Source organism: Dermochelys coriacea, chromosome 13, assembly GCF_009764565.3.
Source record: "Dermochelys coriacea isolate rDerCor1 chromosome 13, rDerCor1.pri.v4, whole genome shotgun sequence".
NCBI lineage: Eukaryota > Metazoa > Chordata > Testudines > Dermochelyidae > Dermochelys > Dermochelys coriacea.
Window position 1 is genome coordinate 40,373,721 of NC_050080.1, and position 19,878 is coordinate 40,393,598.

At 48.3% G+C, this 19,878-nt stretch overlaps 1 protein-coding gene, 1 long non-coding RNA gene and 2 gene segments (V, D, J or C); 1 reads left to right on the forward strand and 3 right to left on the reverse strand.

Annotated features, from left to right (window-relative positions):
- Positions 1–3,516: 3,516 nt before the first annotated feature.
- LOC122456478 lies at positions 3,517–5,250 on the reverse strand. The segment is given in 3 exon segments: positions 3,517–3,917; positions 4,100–4,256; positions 5,045–5,250. Coding segments are annotated over 2 exon segments (345 nt in total).
- Positions 5,037–12,836, reverse strand: LOC122456405. The gene is given in 6 exon segments (XM_043495625.1): positions 5,037–5,138; positions 6,790–7,070; positions 7,073–7,150; positions 11,823–11,835; positions 11,837–12,120; positions 12,545–12,836. Coding segments are annotated over 6 exon segments (816 nt in total). The 5' UTR covers positions 12,603–12,836.
- A 633-nt stretch (positions 12,837–13,469) lies between these two features.
- Positions 13,470–15,466, forward strand: LOC122456489. The gene is made up of 3 exons (XR_006275413.1): positions 13,470–13,642; positions 13,772–13,835; positions 14,862–15,466. It is a non-coding gene; the product is annotated as an uncharacterized LOC122456489 (long non-coding RNA).
- A 1,515-nt stretch (positions 15,467–16,981) lies between these two features.
- On the reverse strand, positions 16,982–18,147 carry LOC119841709. The segment is given in 2 exon segments: positions 16,982–17,387; positions 17,970–18,147. Coding segments are annotated over 2 exon segments (411 nt in total).
- Between the last annotated feature and the right edge of the window lie 1,731 nt (positions 18,148–19,878).

Here is a 19,878-nt window from a genome sequence, read left to right on the forward strand (position 1 = left end):
CTATCTATCTATCTATCTATCTATCTATCTATCTATCTATCTATCTATCTATCTATCTAATCATATTACTCTGTGCATGTGTGTATACACAGTGTATAAACTTAAAAGCTCATACATATATAATGTGTGTCTGTGTTTGTGTATCTATTATGGGTATCACAAGGGGGACCTTCTGTTTAGAAATATTCCTGTTTTTAAGTTAAATTGTGTTTTATCTTATTCCCTACAATGATAGAAACCTTACACCCACTTTAAGGGAAATCACAAGTCTGAATAATGAGTGGTGCCAGAGAGAAATGTTATTCTATATTCTTTATATGTAAAATACCCCAATTCCCCATGACTTCCCAATCGCTCCCAGACCCCAGCCTGCAGGTTCCTGTGTGCGATTTTTGCTCCGTTCCTCACCTGATCTGTTTCCCTATGTCTCTCACGGTGCATTAATAGGTAGCGGAGTCCCTGGCTTCACTCGAAGGTTTCCCCAGAGAAAAGAATTTTTGCCTTTCATCCTCTGTAGTGTTGAACCCTCTCCTGATCCCTTCATCTGAGTCCTCCCTTGCAACGAATCTCGGGAGTATGCTGGGGGACTGGCTGGGATACTGCACCTACCAGAAGGGATAGGAAGAAACAGACTTGTAGGTACAGTTGAGAAACATACTGTCTCCTTATAAGATGGTAAGGCTGCCTTCAGTTTGGGTCACTGAGTCTCCATAGGTCCCTTCTGTGCATAGCGCGAAGCAGTACAAAATGAGAACTTGACAATGGAAGCAAAATAGACACTCCAAAACAAAATAGATGCACACAGAGAAAATGGAATCATAATAGACAAAGATATAACAGAAACATAATAGATATACTTAGACATAATATATAGATAATAGAAACATAACACCTTCACTCACATACAATAGAAACATCATAGATACATATATAGGTAATGGAAAAATCAAGTAGATAAAGATATAATAGAAACAGAATAGTTATAAAAACTATATAGTAGATACAAATATGTTAGATACATAATAGAGACACTCAGATTTCACAAAAAGAAAAGGAGTACTTGTGGCACCTTAGAGACTGCTCACGAAAGCTTATGCTCTAATAAATTTGTTAGTCTCTAAGGTGCCACAAGTACTCCTTTTCTTTTTGCGAATACAGACTAACACGGCTGCTACTCTGAAACCTGTCAGATTTCACAGAAATATTACAGATACACTCAGAGGCAATGTTTGCATAGATACATACAGATCTATTAGATACATAACAGAGACACTAATATCATAGAAATATAATAGATACATACTTAGATATTGGAAACATTCTGTCTAGACACAATAAATAAATAGAAACACAATAGATATACTCGGAGACAATATGAACATAACAAATACTCACAGATATAATAGAAACATCTTGGATGCCCACAACGATATTGGAAACAGGATAAATAAACTCAGAGATGATGAGCAGTGATAGAGTGATAGACAAATGCAGTGATAGAGACAGGGTTATTGCTTGGAAGAAAAGACTTTTTTCAGGTTGTCTAATGGAATCTTACTCTGCACAGACAAGATCCTAAAATCCAAGACCCAACCCATGTTAAATGTATTGTGGGTTTCAGTGAGTCTGGGGAAATCACTGTGATAAGTCCTCACACCAGAAATAATTGATTTGCCTCTGTATCCAGCTGTCGCTGTGCAGGGAAGAGAACAGTTTCACACGCCAGGCAAGGCCTCACAAAGGTCTATGCAATCTCTGAGCTAGGGACCCGACCGCCATAAATCCCATACAGCTGACTACATAGAAGTGACTGTCTCTGCCCTGCAAATGCTTCTGATTGGTGCTGACAGAGATTCCCACATCTGAGGGCTTAGGGGCAGGTGGGTTGGTGGCAGAAAGGAACAGAACCCGTGGGGTGGGAAAATATTGTCATTTATACTATTTCTTAGATACCGCATTGCCCTCTTGGAGCAAAGTGTGTGCAGGGAGGGAAATCATGGTATCAAATGGGGAGTTCTGATAACTTTGCAGGTCAGGCAGCTTTCTGTACACACATCTATCCCAACACACAGAGGAATTTCCCTTTCATCTATCTATCCCTTGGAAGGGCCAGATTAACCTTTTGTGCGCCCGGCCCCAAACATATTTGTGGGTCCCCATGGAGGCAATGGAGGATGGTGATGGGGAGGTCAGTCCCCGGAGAGAGGGGCCAGCCAGGGGAATGGGGCATGGTGTGGCGGGGTGGCCCCCCTCTACCCAATGCAAGGGCACTGTTTACAAACCGGCAGTTGCCTGATGCCCTATGCTGCCAGCATGCCCCTTCCCATCAGGTGGTGGGCCTATGCCACACCACACAGCCCCCCCTCCTGCCCAGCATCCCCTGACTCCCTATGGCCAAAGGCCCCCTAGACCTCTATGCCCAGCGCCCCCCCCCCGACCCACCCACAAATGCACAGTGGCCTGCACAACACCACCCCTGCCCACAGACCCACCACAACTGCCCAGCACCCCCCCCAAAACCCCCACTCCCTAGTGCCCTGACACACACACAGATCCTCCCCGCCCCCTCACAGCCCAGCACCCCCCCTACTCCCCACAGACCTACTCCCCCCGCCTTGCATCCCGGCCGCTCTCACTGGCCCTGCTGGGAGGCGACTCTGTCCGCCGGGCTGAGCCAGAAGCGCAGCCAGGGCTGGTCCCAGGGACGGGAATGGCACCGGCCCCTCCAGAGGGGCGCGATCAGCCAGGCCAGGACCTGCCCCGGCCGGGGTACGTCAAGACGCACTTGGCTGGAGGGGCCCAGCCAAGCCCCCGACACTGTTCCCCCACCCCACACACACACACACCTGGCTGAGACAGGTGGGGCCCCACAGATGGTGGGAAGCAGAGACTGCCGAGGTGTCCTGGGGTCCGACCAGGGGTCAGAGAGGAGCAGGTGGATAGGGCCGGGAGTGGAGTGGCGCCCTCGGCCAGCCAGGGGGCAGGCCGAGAGGAGCAAGTGGTGGGCGGGGGGAGCCAGCGGGGTCTCGGGGTGCAGGGCAAGCGGAGCAGGCCGGGGCCCCTTCTGAGCATGGGCCCGGCTCCACGGAGCCACTGGAGCCATTGTAAACCCGGCACTGGCCCTCGGGAGGCAATGCAGGGTTGTTTTCCTACAGCAACACAGTGACTGTTTCATGAATAATCCGGTTGTATTCTTTCTTTCTTTCTTTCTTTCTTTCTTTCTTTCTTTCTTTCTTTCTTTCTTTCTTTCTTTCTTTCTTTCTTTCTTTCTTTCTTTTCACACGCTAATAATAATACAACACAGGTGATGATGTCATGGGAAAGGTTGGTTTATATTCATGGGGTTTTTTTTAACCTCTTATTGTGCTTCATGGTTCCCTCTGAAGAGGATTTTCTTAGAACCTTTCTAAAGGCTCAAATCAAACTAGTCGCCTAGATGAATAGGCGCACAGAGACCTTTGTAAATTTGGCCCCAAAAGTTTTAGTCATCTCCTGTCTTCCCTGATCGTCCCTGTCCTCTCCCCAACATGGAAGCACACCCTATATCACCCCCCCCCCCACCGCCTACACACACAGCCCGGAGTGCGGTGTTTATTGAACGGGGGCCGCCCCTGGCTCTCACACTGTGTCACGCAGAGCGCAGTAATACACCGCTGCGTCTGCCAGCCTCGCCCTGCGCAGGGCCAGGGCGCTGGATTTTCTGTCTTTAGGGATGTGCAAAGCTCCCTCTGGGTCGCTGCTATTAAAGAGTCCCTGGTAGCCAGAGACTATATATTGCGGCCCTCGGTTTGGGAACTGCCGGTACCAAAACACATTTTCGTTGGAGATCGAGGCGTGGTAGCAGGTGAGGTTCAGTTCGGCTCCCTCCACCGCTTCTGCTGAGACCGGCTGCCGGATCTCGGCTCTGCCGGGGGCACCTAGGAGAGGAAACCAGCAAGAGAATTAATTCAGTGAGGATGACACTTTGAAGGGAGTTTAGGGGAAAATTCTCTCTCGCCAATCCCCCATTCTGTTCCCTGTTTGCAAGAGGGAGGGAGAGACAATGAGAGAATGCCGAAGGATGGATGGATAGATTCCGGAAGATATGAAATCTACTCACTTAAAACAGCAATCAGCAAAATCGCTGAGCCAAGATTTGGTACCATCCTAACACCAAAATCTGTCTCTCTCTGCTCCTCTGCAAAGATCAGGACCTTTTATCTCTGCTTGGACCCGGTGAAAGTCAGCGAGAGGGAAGTTCTGCTCTTTAGCTACAGCTAAAATCCAAAAGAGAGCGTTATTTGCTGAGTGGAGAAAGTTAAACATATAGTGATGTATCTGTGAATTGAGTGACTCCTAGAGCAACAACATTAACCTCTCTTTCTCTCTCTCTCTCTCTCTCTGTCCTTTAACTGAGCCTCCAATGTCTGGGAGAAGGTGGTCCCAGAGGGTTCAGAGAGAGTTACTTTCTGGAGATTCATTGGTCAAAGGCAAAAGATGGGAGTTAGACTGTGCAGTGAAACCTTACCAGTTAAGACTCAGTATGAGCTAGATTGAGAGGGCGAGAAGAATTCGTATAGCAGAATGTGAGTTGTTATATTAGCTTGTCCTTATTTGTGGCCGTTACACAAATGCAATTCGAGGATGGTGCTTTAAAGTATCTCTCTCTCTCTCTCTCCCCCCCCCCTTAACTAAGAAAACATGAAAGTGCCTGTAGACATGAAGGGAAGATTGTATTTATTTTTCCTGTTTGACCTTCAAAGAAATTTCATGTTCTTTTTCTGAAGGGGGTCGGTGCAAGAAGATAATCCAATGTCCTCAAAATTTAAGGAGTGGCCAAACTCTGAATGTGATGTGTAGGTGGGGTTAGTATTAATTTATATTAAAAGACAAAGACATTTTACATTGTTCTCCCAGATCATTTAGCAGCTAAAATACCGCGGTGATGGAGGACTGTATAAAAATGATGGCTAGAGAGACGAGAGGGAAAGTCCTGTGTGTGCTGGGATGGATGGCACAAGACAGAGAAATAGAGATTGAAAGAACCAAAATCTCACTCACTCACTCAGGAGAAAAATCAGCACAATCCCTGAGCCTGGGATTGTTCCCATCTTCACAGCGGAACAGCAGCGTCCCAGCCCCTTCTCTCTGTCTGAGCCCTGTGGGAGTCAGCAAGAGGGAGGCTCAGCCCTTTTCCCGCAGCTACAAGCCAAAGAGAGACTTTTTTTGCAGAGTGCTGAACACTAACCATGCAGCGATGCCTCTGCTGGAACTCCAGCTGTGAGTGACTCCTGAGACCAACAGCATAAACCTCTGTGTCTCTCTCCTCTGTACCTGCCCTTCCGCTGAGGTTCCAAGATGCCTCACTCTATCCGTCATGGGCCGGGCTCGGGGAGGAGGGTTGACAGAAGAAAGAGATTCAATGGGAACCCAAGAGGTAAAATAGACCCATGTGTCATCATGTCTACAAAAACAACCAGGAGTCTGGTGGCACCTTTGAGACTGACATTTATTTGGGCATAAGCTTTCGTGGGTAAAAAAAAACCACTTCTTCAGAGGCATGGAGTGAAAATTACAGATCCAGGCATAAATATACTGGCACATGAAGAGAAGAGAGTTACCTTATAGGTGGAGAATCAGTGTTGACAAGGCCAATTTAGTCAGTGTGAATGTGATCCACTTGTAATAATTGATGAGGAGCTGCCAAGCTCCAGAATGCCTCACTGTGTCCACCATGGAAAAGCCAAGAGGTGAAATGGATCCATAATCCTCATGTCTACACGGACGGATCCTGCTTCTACTGCAGGGCCCTCTGCTGGGAAACTGTAGAAGTGTTCAACACAAAACCTCTCTCCAAAACTTTCCCAAAGGAGCTCCTCTGTGCAGCATACATGGATGATTTGCAAAAGATGGGTGTTATCAGGCAGTCCAAGTGAAGTACTAAGTTACACTGATTTCCCACTAAATCGTGGGAGTTTATTAAAGCAGAATGGAATTTACTAAATAATTAGAAAGTACATTGTTTCCCTTCCTCCCTCCCGCCAGTAATATTTGTGGCCAGATGCAAGAAAAGGACGGTGTTGTAGTGTGTAGCTATCGATATTTCAAGATAATGGCCTTGCAGATAGTGTGGGATGGGTTTTTTGTTTTGGTTTTGGTTTGTGCCATGTTTTTACCTTTTTACTGTGATTCATTATTCTCTAGGTTTTAGTCAGGAGGAGGGGATGAAAGAGGACAAAGTATGGGCCAGATCAGATGAGAAACATTCACATAAAGAATCTGACACATCAGACAAGGGCAGACAAATAAACAGTGACAAGTTTTTTAAGTGTTTGTACAAAAATGCTAGAAGTCTAAATAATAACATGGGTGAACTGGAGTGCCTCGTGTTAAAGGAGGATATGATATAATAGGCATCACAGAAACCTGGTGGACTGAGCACAGTCAGTGGGACACAATCATTCTGGGGTACAAAATATAACGGAAAAATTCATGGAGGTTAAGTCCATTAATGGCTATTAGCCAGGATGGGTAAGGAATGGTGTCCCTAGCCTCTGTTTGTCAGAGGGTGGAGATGGATGGCAGGAGAGAGATCACTAGATCATTACCTGTTAGGTTCACTCCCTCTGGGGCACCTGGCATTGGCCACTGTTGGCAGACAGGATACTGGGCTAGGTGGACCTTTGGTCTGACCCAGTCTGGCCATTCTTTTGTTCTTATGTTCTCTCCTAAGAGGATTTTTCTTAGACCTGGCTGTGACACTCTGTCTCCCACAGCAGCGTAATACACCGCCGCATCTGCCAGCCTCACCCTGTGGGGTAAGACCAGGGTGCTGGGTTTTCTGTCTTTGGGGATGTACAAAGCTCCCTCGGGCTCGGGGATATTAATAATTTCCTGGTACCCAGAAGTTATGTATGGGGGTCCTCGGTTCAGGAACCGCTGGTACGAAAACACGTTGTCATTTGTCTTGATTGGGGCATGAGAGCAGTTGAGGTTCAGTTCGGCAGAGTTGTAGCCAGAGATCACAGCTTGAAGGGCAGCTCCAGGGTTCTGATAGTACCAAATAATTCTATTGTAGCCAGCTACACTGGGTTACAGGGGAGGTCAGTCCTGTCCTGCACCAGGAAAGACAGCCCAGCAGGCTGAGAAACCTTTGCGTCCACCACTCCGCCTGGGAATAAAATAAAAACAGAGCATGAAAATCCTCCAGATAAAGACACGGAAACTATCAGCAGCAGCAGCAGTGTGAAGTGTCATCAAGAAGGACCCCGGACACAGGTGAAAATTAATAAATACCGGCGTGGGGGGGATAATGCCTAGCAATACCACGGTGGGAATCTGAGGGTTTGGCTACACTTACAAGTTACAGTGCAATAAAGGAGCCCCAGGTGCACTAGCTCACTACCTGTCCACACTTGCAAGCCACGTAGAGAGCTCTGACTCTGCAGCTACAGCGCTCCTGGTCTCCACCTCGGCAAGTGGAATAACGGTTGCTGCACCCCCGTTGGAGCGCCATGCCACCAGTGTGGACGAGGTGTTGCATTACTGCTCTCTGATCAGCCTCCAGAAAAGTCCCATAATCCCCTTAAGTCAAGTGGCCACTCTTGTCATTCGCAAAAAGAAAAGGAGTACTTGTGGCACCTTCGAGACTAACAAATTTATTAGAGCATAAGCTTTCATGAGCTACAGCTCACTTCATCGGATGCATTTGGTGGAAAAAACAGAGGGGAGATTGATATACACACAGAGAGAACATGAAACAATGGGTTTATCATACACACTGTAAGGAGAGTGATCACTTAAGATAAGCCATCACCAGCAGCGCGGGGGGGGGGGGAGGAGGAAAACCTTTCATGGTGACAAGCAAGGTAGGGTATTTCCAGCGGTTAACAAGAATAGCTGAGGAACAGTGGGGGGGGGGAGAAAGAACAGCTGGGTGGGGTGGGGTGGGGGGGAGAAATAACATGGGGAAATAGTTTTACTTTGTGTAATGACTCATCCATTCCCAGTCTCTATTCAAGCCTAAGTTAATTGTATCCAGTTTGCAAATTAATTCCAATTCAGCAGTCTCTCGTTGGAGTCTGTTTTTGAAGCTTTTTTGTTGAAGTATAGCCACTCTTAGGTCTGTGATTGAGTGACCAGAGAGATTGAAGTGTTCTCCAACTGGTTTTTGAATGTTATAATTCTTGACGTCTGATTTGTGTCCATTCATTCTTTTACGTAGAGACTGTCCAGTTTGGCCAATGTACATGGCAGAGGGGCATTGCTGGCACATGATGGCATATATCACATTGGTAGATGCGCAGGTGAACGAGCCTCTGATAGTGTGGCTGATGTGATCAGGCCCTATGATGGTATCTCCTGAATAGATATGTGGACAGAGTTGGCAACGGGCTTTGTTGCAAGGATAGGTTCCTGGGTTAGTGGTTCTGTTGTGTGGTGTGTGGTTGCTGGTGAGTATTTGCTTCAGGTTGGGGGGCTGTCTGTAAGCAAGGACTGGCCTGTCTCCCAAGATCTGTGAGAGTGATGGGTCGTCCTTCAGGATAGGTTGTAGATCCTTGATGATGCGTTGGAGAGGTTTTAGTTGGGGGCTGAAGGTGATGGCTAGTGGCGTTCTGTTATTTTCTTTGTTGGGCCTGTCCTGTAGAGGTGACTTCTGGGTACTCTTCTGGCTCTGTCAATCTGTTTCTTCACTTCAGCAGGTGGGTATTGTAGTTGTAGGAATGCATGATAGAGATCTTGTAGGTGTTTGTCTCTGTGTGAGGGGTTGGAGCAAATGCGGTTATATCGTAGAGCTTGGCTGTAGACAATGGATCGAGTGGTATGATCTGGATGAAAGCTAGAGGCATGTAGGTAGGAACAGCGGTCTGTAGGTTTCCGATATAGGGTGGTGTTTATGTGACCATCGCTTATTAGCACCGTAGTGTCCAGGAAGTGGATCTCTTGTGTGGACTGGTCCAGGCTGAGGTTGATGGTGGGATGGAAATTGTTGAAATCCTGGTGGAATTCCTCAAGGGCTTCTTTTCCATGGGTCCAGATGATGAAGATGTCATCAATGTAGCGCAAGTAGAGTAGGGGCATTAGGGGATGAGAGCTGAGGAAGCGTTTTTCTAAGTCAGCCATAAAAATGTTGGCATACTGTGGGGCCATGCGGGTACCCATCGCAGTGTCGGTAGGTATACATTGTCCCCAAATGTGAAATGGTTATGGTGAGGACAAAGTCACAAAGTTCAGCCACCAGGTTAGCCGTGACATTATCGGGGATACTGTTCCTGACGGCTTGTAGTCCATCTTTGTGTGGAGTGTTGGTGTCGAGGCTTCTACATCCATAGTGGCTAGGATGGTGTTTTTAGGAAGATCACCAATGGACTGTAGTTTCCTCAGGAAGTCAGTGGTGTCTCGAAGGTAGCTGGGAGTGCTGGTAACGTAGGGCCTGAGGAGGGAGTCTACATAGCCAGACAATCCTGCTGTCAGGGTGCCAATGCCTGAGATGATGGGGCATCCAGGATTTCCAGGTTTATGGATCTTGGGTGGCAGATAGAATACCCCAGGTCGGGGTTCTAGGGGTGTGTCTGTGCGGATTTGTTCTTGTGCTTTTTCAGGGAGTTTCTTGAGCAAACTGGACAGTCTCTACATAAAAGAATGAATGGACACAAATCAGACGTCAAGAATTATAACATTCAAAAACCAGTTGGAGAACACTTCAATCTCTCTGGTCACTCGATTACAGACCTAAGAGTGGCTATCCTTCAACAAAAAAGCTTCAAAAACAGACTCCAACGAGAGACTGCTGAATTGGAATTAATTTGCAAACTGGATACAAATAACTTCGGCTTGAATAGAGACTGGGAATGGATGAGTCATTACACAAAGTAAAACTATTTCCCCGTGTTATTTCTCCCCCCCATCCCACACCCCACTGTTCCTCAGATATTCTTGTTAACTGCCGGAAATAGCCTACCTTGCTTGTGACCATGAAAGGTTTTCCTCCTCCCCCCCCCCCCCCGGCGGCTGCTGGTGATGGCTCATCTTACGTGATCACTCTCCTTACAGTGTGTATGATAAACCCATTGTTTCATGTTCTCTTTGTGTGTATATCAATCTCCCCTCTGTTTTTTCCACCAAATGCATCCGATGAAGTGAGCTGTAGCTCACGAAAGCTTATGCTCTAATAAATTTGTTAGTCTCTAAGGTGCCACAAATACTCCTTTTCTTTTTATGTTCTAATACATTTGTTAGTCTCGAAGGTGCCACAAGTACTTCTTTTCTTTTTGCGAATACAGACTAACGTGGCTGCTACTCTGAAACCTGATTCTTGTCATTGTTTTTGAATCGCTGCAGGAATGTGGATGTGCCCTTTGAAAGCTCCATTTCTGACAGCCAGCTGCTTATCTGCTCCGAGACAAAGCAAGTCATTAGGGTGGAATGCAGTGTCTGAGAGAGACAAGTGGGGGGAGGGGAGTCTGCTGCTGTCTGAGCCCCCAAAAACCTACTCTCTCTCCCCCTCACACATACACACAACACATTCCCTGTCACACTCCACCCCACACCCTCATTTGAAAAGCATGTTGCAGTCACTTGCCTGTTGGGATAGCTGCCCATAATGCACCCTCCCAATGCTACTGCAGGTGCAGCAAATGTGGCCATGCCAGTGCGCTGGAAGCTGTTGGTGTGGACAGACTGCAGAGCTTTCCCTGCTGCGCTCTCCAAAGGCTGGTTTAATTCAAAGTGCTCTACATCTGCAAGTGTAGACATGCCCTGACTCACTCGAAACAAGGAGCAGCACAAGCCTGGAGACCAGGGTTTTAAGCATCCTCTCAATGAAGATTCGGTGTCTCTGCGCTTCTGCACGGACCGGGTCCGTTTTCTCTCCACTCGGGCACCCCCCGCCCCCAGCAATGTCAGAAGAAACGAATTAGGCCCTTTCCCCGCAGAGGGAAGCCGACCTCTGTCTTCTGAGGGCTGAAGGAATCCGGGAACGCGGCTTCCGCTCCGAATTAAATTGTGACTCTCGGCGTCAAGCATCAAATCTCTCCGAGCTTGGCTGGTAGCTGCCTTTCCACTGAGCTGCTAGAAAGTCTCGCAGGGTCCGGAAAGGGGCCTTGGGGGGCGGGGGGATGGGGAGAGAACTAGATGTCCAGAAACACCAGGGAGCGCGCTCGTTTCTGGAGCTTTCCCGTCGGAGCAGAAAACTTTGTTCCGACTTTCATAGAGGAGTCGCGGTTTCTGAAGGAAGGGGGGGGGGAGGGGCTAGGTTAGTTTTGTTTGTTTATGGTTGCTATTGAAAAGCGGATGATTTTACAGTTTTCACATAAGGGAAATTTTGTATTCGATTCCCGTAAAGGAAGATGGGTTTCAGAGTAGCAGCGGTGTTAGTCTGTATTCCCAAAAAGAAAAGGAGGACTTGTGGCACCTTAGAGACTAACAAATTTATTTGAGCATAAGCTTTCCTGAGCTAGAGCTCACAGAAAGATGGTTTCTCTCTAGTTATGTCTCGTAATAAACTTTGCTGTAGAAAGTGGAGGAAGAAAAGGAAAGAAAATGATTTTTTTTTATTTGTTGTGATCTAGTCACCACAATGAACACATGTGGAGTGACACCAGATTTAGGCTGATCTTCACACAGATGTCCCAGGATCTTCAACCTGGGTGCCAATCTCCGTGTCCTTATGATATGGCCCATTGACTTCACTAGAGCTCTGCCCATTTATAACAGCTGAGTATCTGTCCCCTTGGCTGCTATGGAATTACTCTGCTTTAAACCATCTGGGGAACTGCCCCTGCATCTCCTCCCCTAAGCTGCTTGTCAGAGGCTGAGGGTTTTTGCCCTGAGCCCAGCTCTGCCTGTGTCACTGTGTATCTACCGCACAGAGGTAGCTGCCTGAGTCCCCCAGCTGGGACTCGGTGATGTGCAGAGAGCTGCGTTTCCCACTTTCCAGGCGCTCGCCTATGAACCGTCCCACAGTGACATTGTCATTAGAGCTCGCGGTCAGCAGGTGGGTCGGCCCTTGCCCAGGCAGCTGCTGGTACCAGTAGAAGGCTTGGTAAGCGCTGGTGAAAGAGCAGGACATTGTGGAGACCTTCCCTTCCCCAGTAACAAGCCACTCGGGGCTCTGAACCACTTGGGCTTCGCAGCAGGAGACTGGAGGGAAACAAAATAATAGCAGTTAACATGAAGAACATGCGAGTTGCCTGTGGATGATCTATCCAGCCTTCCCTCTTCAGCCTCCCTCCATCCTTCTATTGTTCCATCCCCAGTATCTATATCTACATGTGTATATATCGATACAGATATAGATCCTTTTATCAGCATCTGTTTATTTTTCTCTGTACTTTCCCCGAATCTTAAAAAAGCAGGGCAAGAAATGTTAACAAATAACTCCAAATCAATATTACTGTTTAAATAGAACAGAGGCTGAGTTATTTGCAGACCCCTCTGTCCTTACGGGTGCATTAGCTCTTAGAGAGATAGAGAGATATCCATTTAAGAGATCTTACCCTTCACTGACTTCCAAGAGTTTGCATCTTTTTACCCTTTAGAACGAGAAAATATTTGTTTCACTCACCGAGAAAAGCAAAGGTGAGGAGAAGGCTCCACAGAGCAGCTCCACGCTCTGAGGCCATGGTGAGCTCCGTTTCTTCTCTCCCTCGCAGATGCAGATACCGAAGCAGAATCAATCCGAGGAGGGTCTGCAGGAGCCCAGTGGAAACGAGAAGTCTCCCTCCCCTCAGGTGTCAGCCTTCGCAAGGGGAAGGATTCTCCGCCTATAGAGGCTGCTGTTTCGTCGTGTGCCCCGGGGAGGAACAGCGGCTCTGTGGACCGGGCGGGGCTGGGCCCACTGGGGACCGCCCAGACCTCGGGCCGTGGGAATCAGCCCGGGTTGCGGGGGAGGCGTGGGAGCACTCTAGCGCCATCTGCTGCCCGGTTAGAGAAGCGGTTAGAGAAGCGGGGGAAAGGGAGGGGGGAGGAGGAGGAGGGCATTATTTGCTACAGGGGAATCCCAGCTAAAAGTTCATGGGAATGATACAGAGCCGTCCATACACAGCTGCACTCATTTACTCCAGTGGAGTTACAGCTGATTTACACCCTCCGAGGACCTGCCCCATTAGCTCCAATCAAGAGCGTCTGAGTCGCACCAGATGAGGATCTGGCCCAGTGATGTAAATGAAGATATTGCTGATTTGCACCAGGTGGGGGTTTGATTCAGTGACTCCAGTGGAGCAACAGCCACGTTATACCAGCTGGGGATCCGTCCCTGCAGCTCCTCAGCCCAGCTGCCTGTCAGAGGATGAGAGTTTTTGCCCGGAGCCCCGCTCTGCCTGCGTCACTCTGCTCTCACTGCACAGAGGTAGCTGCCTGAGTCCCCCAGCTGGGAGTCGGTGATGTGCAGAGTGCTGCGTTTCCCATCTTCCAGGGGCTGCCCCACCAACCGCTGCTCGGTAGCATTCTCCTGAGGGCTCACGGCCAGCAGGTAGGTCAGGCCTCGCCCAGGGAGCTGCTGGTACCAGTCGAAGTTTTGGTACTTGGTGGTGAACACGCAGGACAGGGTGGAGACCTCCCCTTCCCCAGTAAACAGTGACTGGGGGCTCTGATCCACTTGGGCTTCGCAGCAGGAGACTGAAGGGAAACAAACGAACAGTTGAAATGTAGCATTCAAGTGTAGGTTAGAGTGTGTTACTTTGCCTGTCTACCTATTTGACCATTCTTACCTATGTGCTATCTCCCTATCCTTCCCTCTGAAGCACCTTTCCGTCCATCCAGTGACCCATGCACCCTATCTCTCTCCACCTAGAATCTTCCCGACTCTGAAAAGAGGCAAGAAATGCAAACAAAGACCCCTGGGACAATATGACTATGTAAATAGATCAGTCACGGAGTGTGTCCCATTGGCAGCCCCCTCTTTCCCATATATAGGTGCTGTAACTCTGAATCAAACAGAGCAGGGAACTGAATCAAATACATCTCCAGTCATTTCTGCCTCAATGTCCTATAAGCGAAGCAGCTGGCTTGGAAGAGCCCAGAGTGTTCTGAGAAGAAACTTACAGTACAAATGAAGATTTGCAGCCTCATGATTCTCCGGAGGGGGGGGGGGGGAGATTTCTGATACCGGTAGCAACCAGGCACTGAGATGCAATGGGTGCCTGGCTCATCTCTGCCTGATTTTTCTTTTCTGCTCAGACACAGCATGTGACACACACACCAGCCTAGGATCCTGTAACTGCCGCCGCTTGCTCCTGCACAAGCTCAGCTGGCTTCTAGGAGCTGTACAACCACAGCGTAGACAAATGCACCCAGCATGAGGGGCTTCCTTGGGAAGATCTCAACAGCACCAAACACGATGAAGCAGGAGAGTCCTGTGACTATAATGTTAGCCAAGGCCTGGGTTCGAGTCCTTCCTCCACCACAGGCATTCTGGGGGCTTTAGGATTGGGCAAGTCACTCAGGGTCACGTTTTTAAAAGAATGGCTAGTGGGATTTTCAAACACATCCAGGGCCCCTATCACCCATTGATTTCAAAGGGTGTTTGGCACCGAGGCACTTCTGAAAAATCCCACTAGGTACCTAAAGACCTTTAAAAATCTGCCCTTCTGTTCCTCAGATCCCCAGCCATAAAATGGGGGTAAGAGCACTTTCCCACCTTGCAGGGGTGTTGTGTGGACCAATAAAGTGAAGATTGTGAGGTGGGTAGACACTGTAGGCCAGAGAAATACCTAATTCAGGCAGTTTTAGCCTGGAATGGTCAAAGATTTCTGAGGAAGTTAGTAGCCCACTTTCCCTTGAATCCCACTGTGAGTTGAGCAACTAATTCCCTTGGGCTCATTTGAAAATATTTTAAAAGGTGCTTTTGTCTCTTTCTCTCTCTCCCCCTCCCCCAGTCCAAGTCCTGCAGTATCTCAGCACCACACAGACATGAATGGATTTAGCCTGGGATGTTCAAAGGAACCCAAGGGAGTTAGGAACCCATGTCCTGTTGAATTTCAGTGAAGTTTGGCTACCTAGATCCTATAGCTCTCTTTGGCAATCCCAACCTTGAATTCAACAGAACATGGGTTCATAACCTGCTGGCCTCGGGAGAATGCTACCCAGCAGCGGTTAGTGGGGCAGCCCCTGGAAGATGGGAAATGCAGCCCCCTGCACATCACGGACTCCCAGCTGGGGGACTCAGACAGTTACCTCCGTGCAGTGAGAGCAGAGTGAGTCTGTTATATTTGAGACTTTGAGAGTGTGCATTTGTGTTTGATCTGCATGTGAGTGATTTTGGTATATGTGCTAGTTTGTGTGTGAGTGAGTGTGTCATTTTGTGAGTGTGGCAATGAGAGAATTTGGGACGTGTGTGTGTGAGTGACTGTGGGTGTTTGATGTATGTAAGAGCAACTTTGGTATATATGTGATTCTGGGTGTGAGTGACTTTGTTTGCGTGAATTGTAAGTTCACATATGTATGAATTTGTATGTGTAAGAGAGAGGGAAAGAGAGAGAGACTTTGTGAGTTTGTTTCAGAGTAGCAGCAGTGTTAGTCTGTATTCGCAAAAAGAAAAGGAGGGCTTGTGGCACCTTAGAGACTAACAAATTTATTTGAGCATAAGCTTTCGTGAGCTACATCCGATGAAGTGAGCTGTAGCTCACGAAAGCTTATGCTCAAATAAATTTGTTAGTCTCTAAGGTGCCACAAGTCCTCCTTTTCTTTTTGTGAGTTTGTGCGTGTGACAGAGAGATTTGTGTGTGTGTCTGTGAAACATATAAGTAGTTGTGTGTCCAAACTACATTTCAATGCCCAGTCTGAAATGAGGATGTGCCTTTATATTTGATAGTACAACTGTGGGTGGAAAACTCCTGCACCATTTTCCATTAATTCCTGCAGCTGTCAAATTGAAAGGAAATGGCCGCCAGGTGGCAGCACATGACCACAAGCCCGTTTGCTTTCGGCCCAGGGTTTGCCCCATTTTTGTCACATTTTCTTTCCAGATCAACCCAGCAGGGCCTGAGGCAGCTCTGATTTTAGGTAAAGGGGAACCGTCCACTTTCAATGCAGTTTATAGTTCCTTGTGACTTGAAAAGGCAGGCTGAGATTTTGAAATCAGCCTACAGGAATTAGATGCCTGATTCCCATTAAAATTAATGTAGACTGAGCATCCACGTTGTAATTTCCAAAATAGCCCAAGAGATTTAGATGCCCAAATCCTCTCTTGAATTTTAATGGAATACGATTATCTAAATCCTTTAGGCCCTTTTGAAAATGGCAGCCGCAATATAAATCTGAGAACTCTCTTTCCAGGAATGACTCAGCTCTTCTGCCCATATAGTGATGTTTGTCCCTATGCAGAGGGGCCAGTGCGAGCCCCAGGTCCCAATTAAGTCCATACACAGAAAGCTCAAGTGCAGGTTAAGTGTCAACCCAGGATGGAATTTCAGCTGGATTTCCAAAGGAGCTTTGTGGATTTAGATGCCAAAAATACATTGATTTTTATTAGAATTGGGGTCCCTAACGCCACAAGGAATCCATCCCAGCCTCCCCCCTCCCCGTGAGGTATTAATAGATTGCATGATGCATGGATCTTAAAGTGAGAAGAGACCTTTGTGATCATCTAGTCTGACCTCCTGCGTTAACAAAGGCCAGAGAATTATACTTGTGATTCTTGTACCCAGCCCATATCTTGTGGTTGTCTAGAGGAGAGACACCCGGTCTTGATTTCAAGATTTCAAATGATGGAGAATCCACCATGTCCCCGGGTAAGTTCTTTCAGTGTTTAATTACCCTCACTGTTAAAAATGTGCACTTTCTTTCTAGTCTAAATTTGTAGCTCTCCGGCTTACAGCCATGGAATCTTATTCTGCTTTTGTCTTGTTCCATCTCTTCTTTGAGACGAATTTCTGAGTACCATTGTGGTGCCGCCTTTTCCCAGAAATCAGGAAGAGGTTTTCAACTCCAGGAACTCAGCTGTGGCAGGTCTCACCCCACTACATAGCCCTCCCTCCACCCCCACACCCCTACTACTTTCCTGCCCACGCTCGCATCCTAACTTCACCTGCAGGAGTCAGTTTCTTACAGTAGCGGAGATGTGTCAGGTTTTTGTTCAGGGATCCCTATGAATTTCAACACAGTGTCTCTCCTGAAAGCGCAGAAGTACATGGCCGCGTCCCCCAACTCCAGAGCTGTGATTCTCAAACTGAAGGAGCTTTTGGACTTCTCCAAATTAATAAAGAATCTCTCCCCGGCCTCATTCTTCTTTGTTCCTCCAGAATGTTGCCAAGAAAGGAAAAGAAGGCTTTCCCCAGGGGGCTGTTTGTACCAATACAAATAATAATTGCTAGCAGCCGTTTCATAAATGCAGTCAAGGGAAACGAACTCTTGCTCCACCCCTGACACTGAAGGCTGGGTCTGAGTTACAGCATCTTCCATGCTGGAGCCTGGGACAAGGAGAGGGGGAAAGAGAGGTTAGTCAGAGGATGCTGTCACTGAGTGGAGTTCTTTGTTCTAGGAGTTTTTAAGGATCTGCAGGGATTTCATGGAATCATAGAAATGTCAGGCTGACCTCAAGAGGTCGTGCAGTCCTTCCCCGTGGCCATGATACCATCCCTGACAGGTGTTTGTCTAACCTGATCTTCAAACCTCCAACGATGGGGATTCCACAGCCTCCCTACTTAACGTGTCCGGAAATCAACTGTCCTTTTAGTTAGAAAGTTTCAATCTAAATCTCCCTTCCTGCAAACTAAACCACTTCTTACTTCTTACTTCTTGTCCTGCCATCTGTGGCCATAGAGAACAGATCACCCTCCTCTTTATTTAGGCCCCCAGAATCCATTGAAATTCAATTCCAGTGGGATTTGGGCACCTAAATCCCTGCCTGAGAGCATCCCTTATTGCAGAGGAAGAGGGGGAAGGAAGAGGAGGAGAAGGAGGAGGAAGGTCTGTTTAATCTCTCGGCGCCAGTAATGAAGGGGAAGGCAGGTGGAGAATCTTTCAGAAATGGGATTTGAAATCTTACTCACTGAAAAGCCAAATCAGCACAATGGCTGAGCCCGGGATCGTGACCATCGCCCCAGCGTCTCGGCTCTTCTGCAGGGCGCTGCCGTTTTCCTCTCCAGCCAGCCTGGGAGAGAGTCACCCAGGCGACAGCTCTTCTCCTTCACCTGCAGCCCTGGGCCGAGGGAGGAGAGAGAGCCCTTGTCTGAATGGTGAAGGTTAGACGTCAGGTAGTGATGTCACAGCTGGAGTGAGTGAGTCCTGGGGCCAAGCATGAGCCTCCCCTCCCCTCCCCTCCCCTCCCCTCCCCTCAATACCTGCCCTGCCGCTGAGCCCATCGGTGCTGGAACTAGGGGTGCTGGGGAGAGCGGGGGCTGCTGCACCCCCCCCCCCGGCTTGAAGTGGTTTCCATCAGATCCAGGGTTTATAGTTTGCTTCAATGATTCTCAGCACCCCACTGTACACATTGTTCCAGCACCCCTGGCTGAGCCCCCCACATGTCTCACCACTTATGAGGGGCTGGCAGGAGAACTAGACCATGGGAAACCAGAGACTGGAATATGCTGGTGCGCCCTGTCTATGGAGAGCAACGCTGCCTGCGCTGTGGCACCTTCTGGAGGACACCAGCCCAAACCGCAGCGAGACCCAGGGCCATCAGAAAACTGACCCATCATCTCTTTCCCAAGAGAGCTGCGCTTCCCCAAAGCTGGGGACGTTTTTCCCTTTGCTGCCGGTGGATTTTTCCATTGCTGCAAACGGTGGATGATGCCATGTGGTTCAGAGAAGGGACTTTTCCCTGTAAAATTCCATTTCCTAAAGAAAAATTCCCCTCCAGGATTAACCCGTTGCTTTTAATTTGTGTGGCCATAGGTTTTAAGGAGTGTCAAGCGGGAAAGAAAAGCACTAAGACTCCCAGCCCTATATCTGGTTATGTTAGTGAATGTAAACCCACAGTGGTGCCAATAAAGTCAGTGCATTTGATAAGCAGTGTGGTCTGGTGGATAACCAGCTGGAATGGGGTTCACGGCTGTTAGGTTCTATCCCCAGCTGTGTGACCTTGGATAACCCCTTCCCCCTCCCTTTGACTCTCTTTCCACTTTCTGCCTTTCTCTCTCTTGCCCCTATAGCTTGTGAGATCTTGGGGGCAGGGACTTTCTCTGTATCTATATACACCAGCAGGGGATCTGGCCCATTTACTTCAGCTGAGCTATGATGCATTCACACCAGCTGGGGACCTCTGTGCCTCCATCTCCCCCACAAAGCTGACTTTCAGAGGATGAGGGTTTTTACACTAAGCCCAGCTTGGGTCGCTGTGCCTCCACCCCACACAAGTAGGGGCCTGAGACCCCAGCTGGGACTCCGAGCTGTGCCGAGAGCTGCTTTTCAAATCCTCCAGGTGCTCACACATGACCTCCCATCAGTGGCTTCCTCCCTACCATTGACAGTCACTGGGGGCCTAGCCCTCTCCGGGGGAGCTGCTGTTCAGCGGAAGGTTTGGTAAGCACTGGTGTAAGTTCAGGTAACGGTGGAGATGTCTACTTCCTGAATAACCAGTGACTCAGGTCTCTGAACCAACTGGGCCTCACAGCAGGAGACTGCAGGGAAATACAATGATAGCAACTAAAATAATGTATATTAGAGTATTACAGTACCTGTTTAACCTAATGTCTGTCTATCCGCCAGAAGCTGGGAATGGGTGACAGGGAATGGATCCCTGTTCTGTGCATTCCCTCTGGGGCACCTGGCACTGGCCACTGTCGGAAGACAGGACACTGAGCTAGATGGACCTTTGGTCTGACCCAGTCTGGCCATTCTTATGTTGTTCTGTCTCTCTCCCTGTCTATCTGTGCATCTATTTACCTTTCTTTCTGCTGTTGCCTCTCTCTAATTTCTGAATGCTCCTATCTACCCACATCTATCTGTCCTGCCATGTGT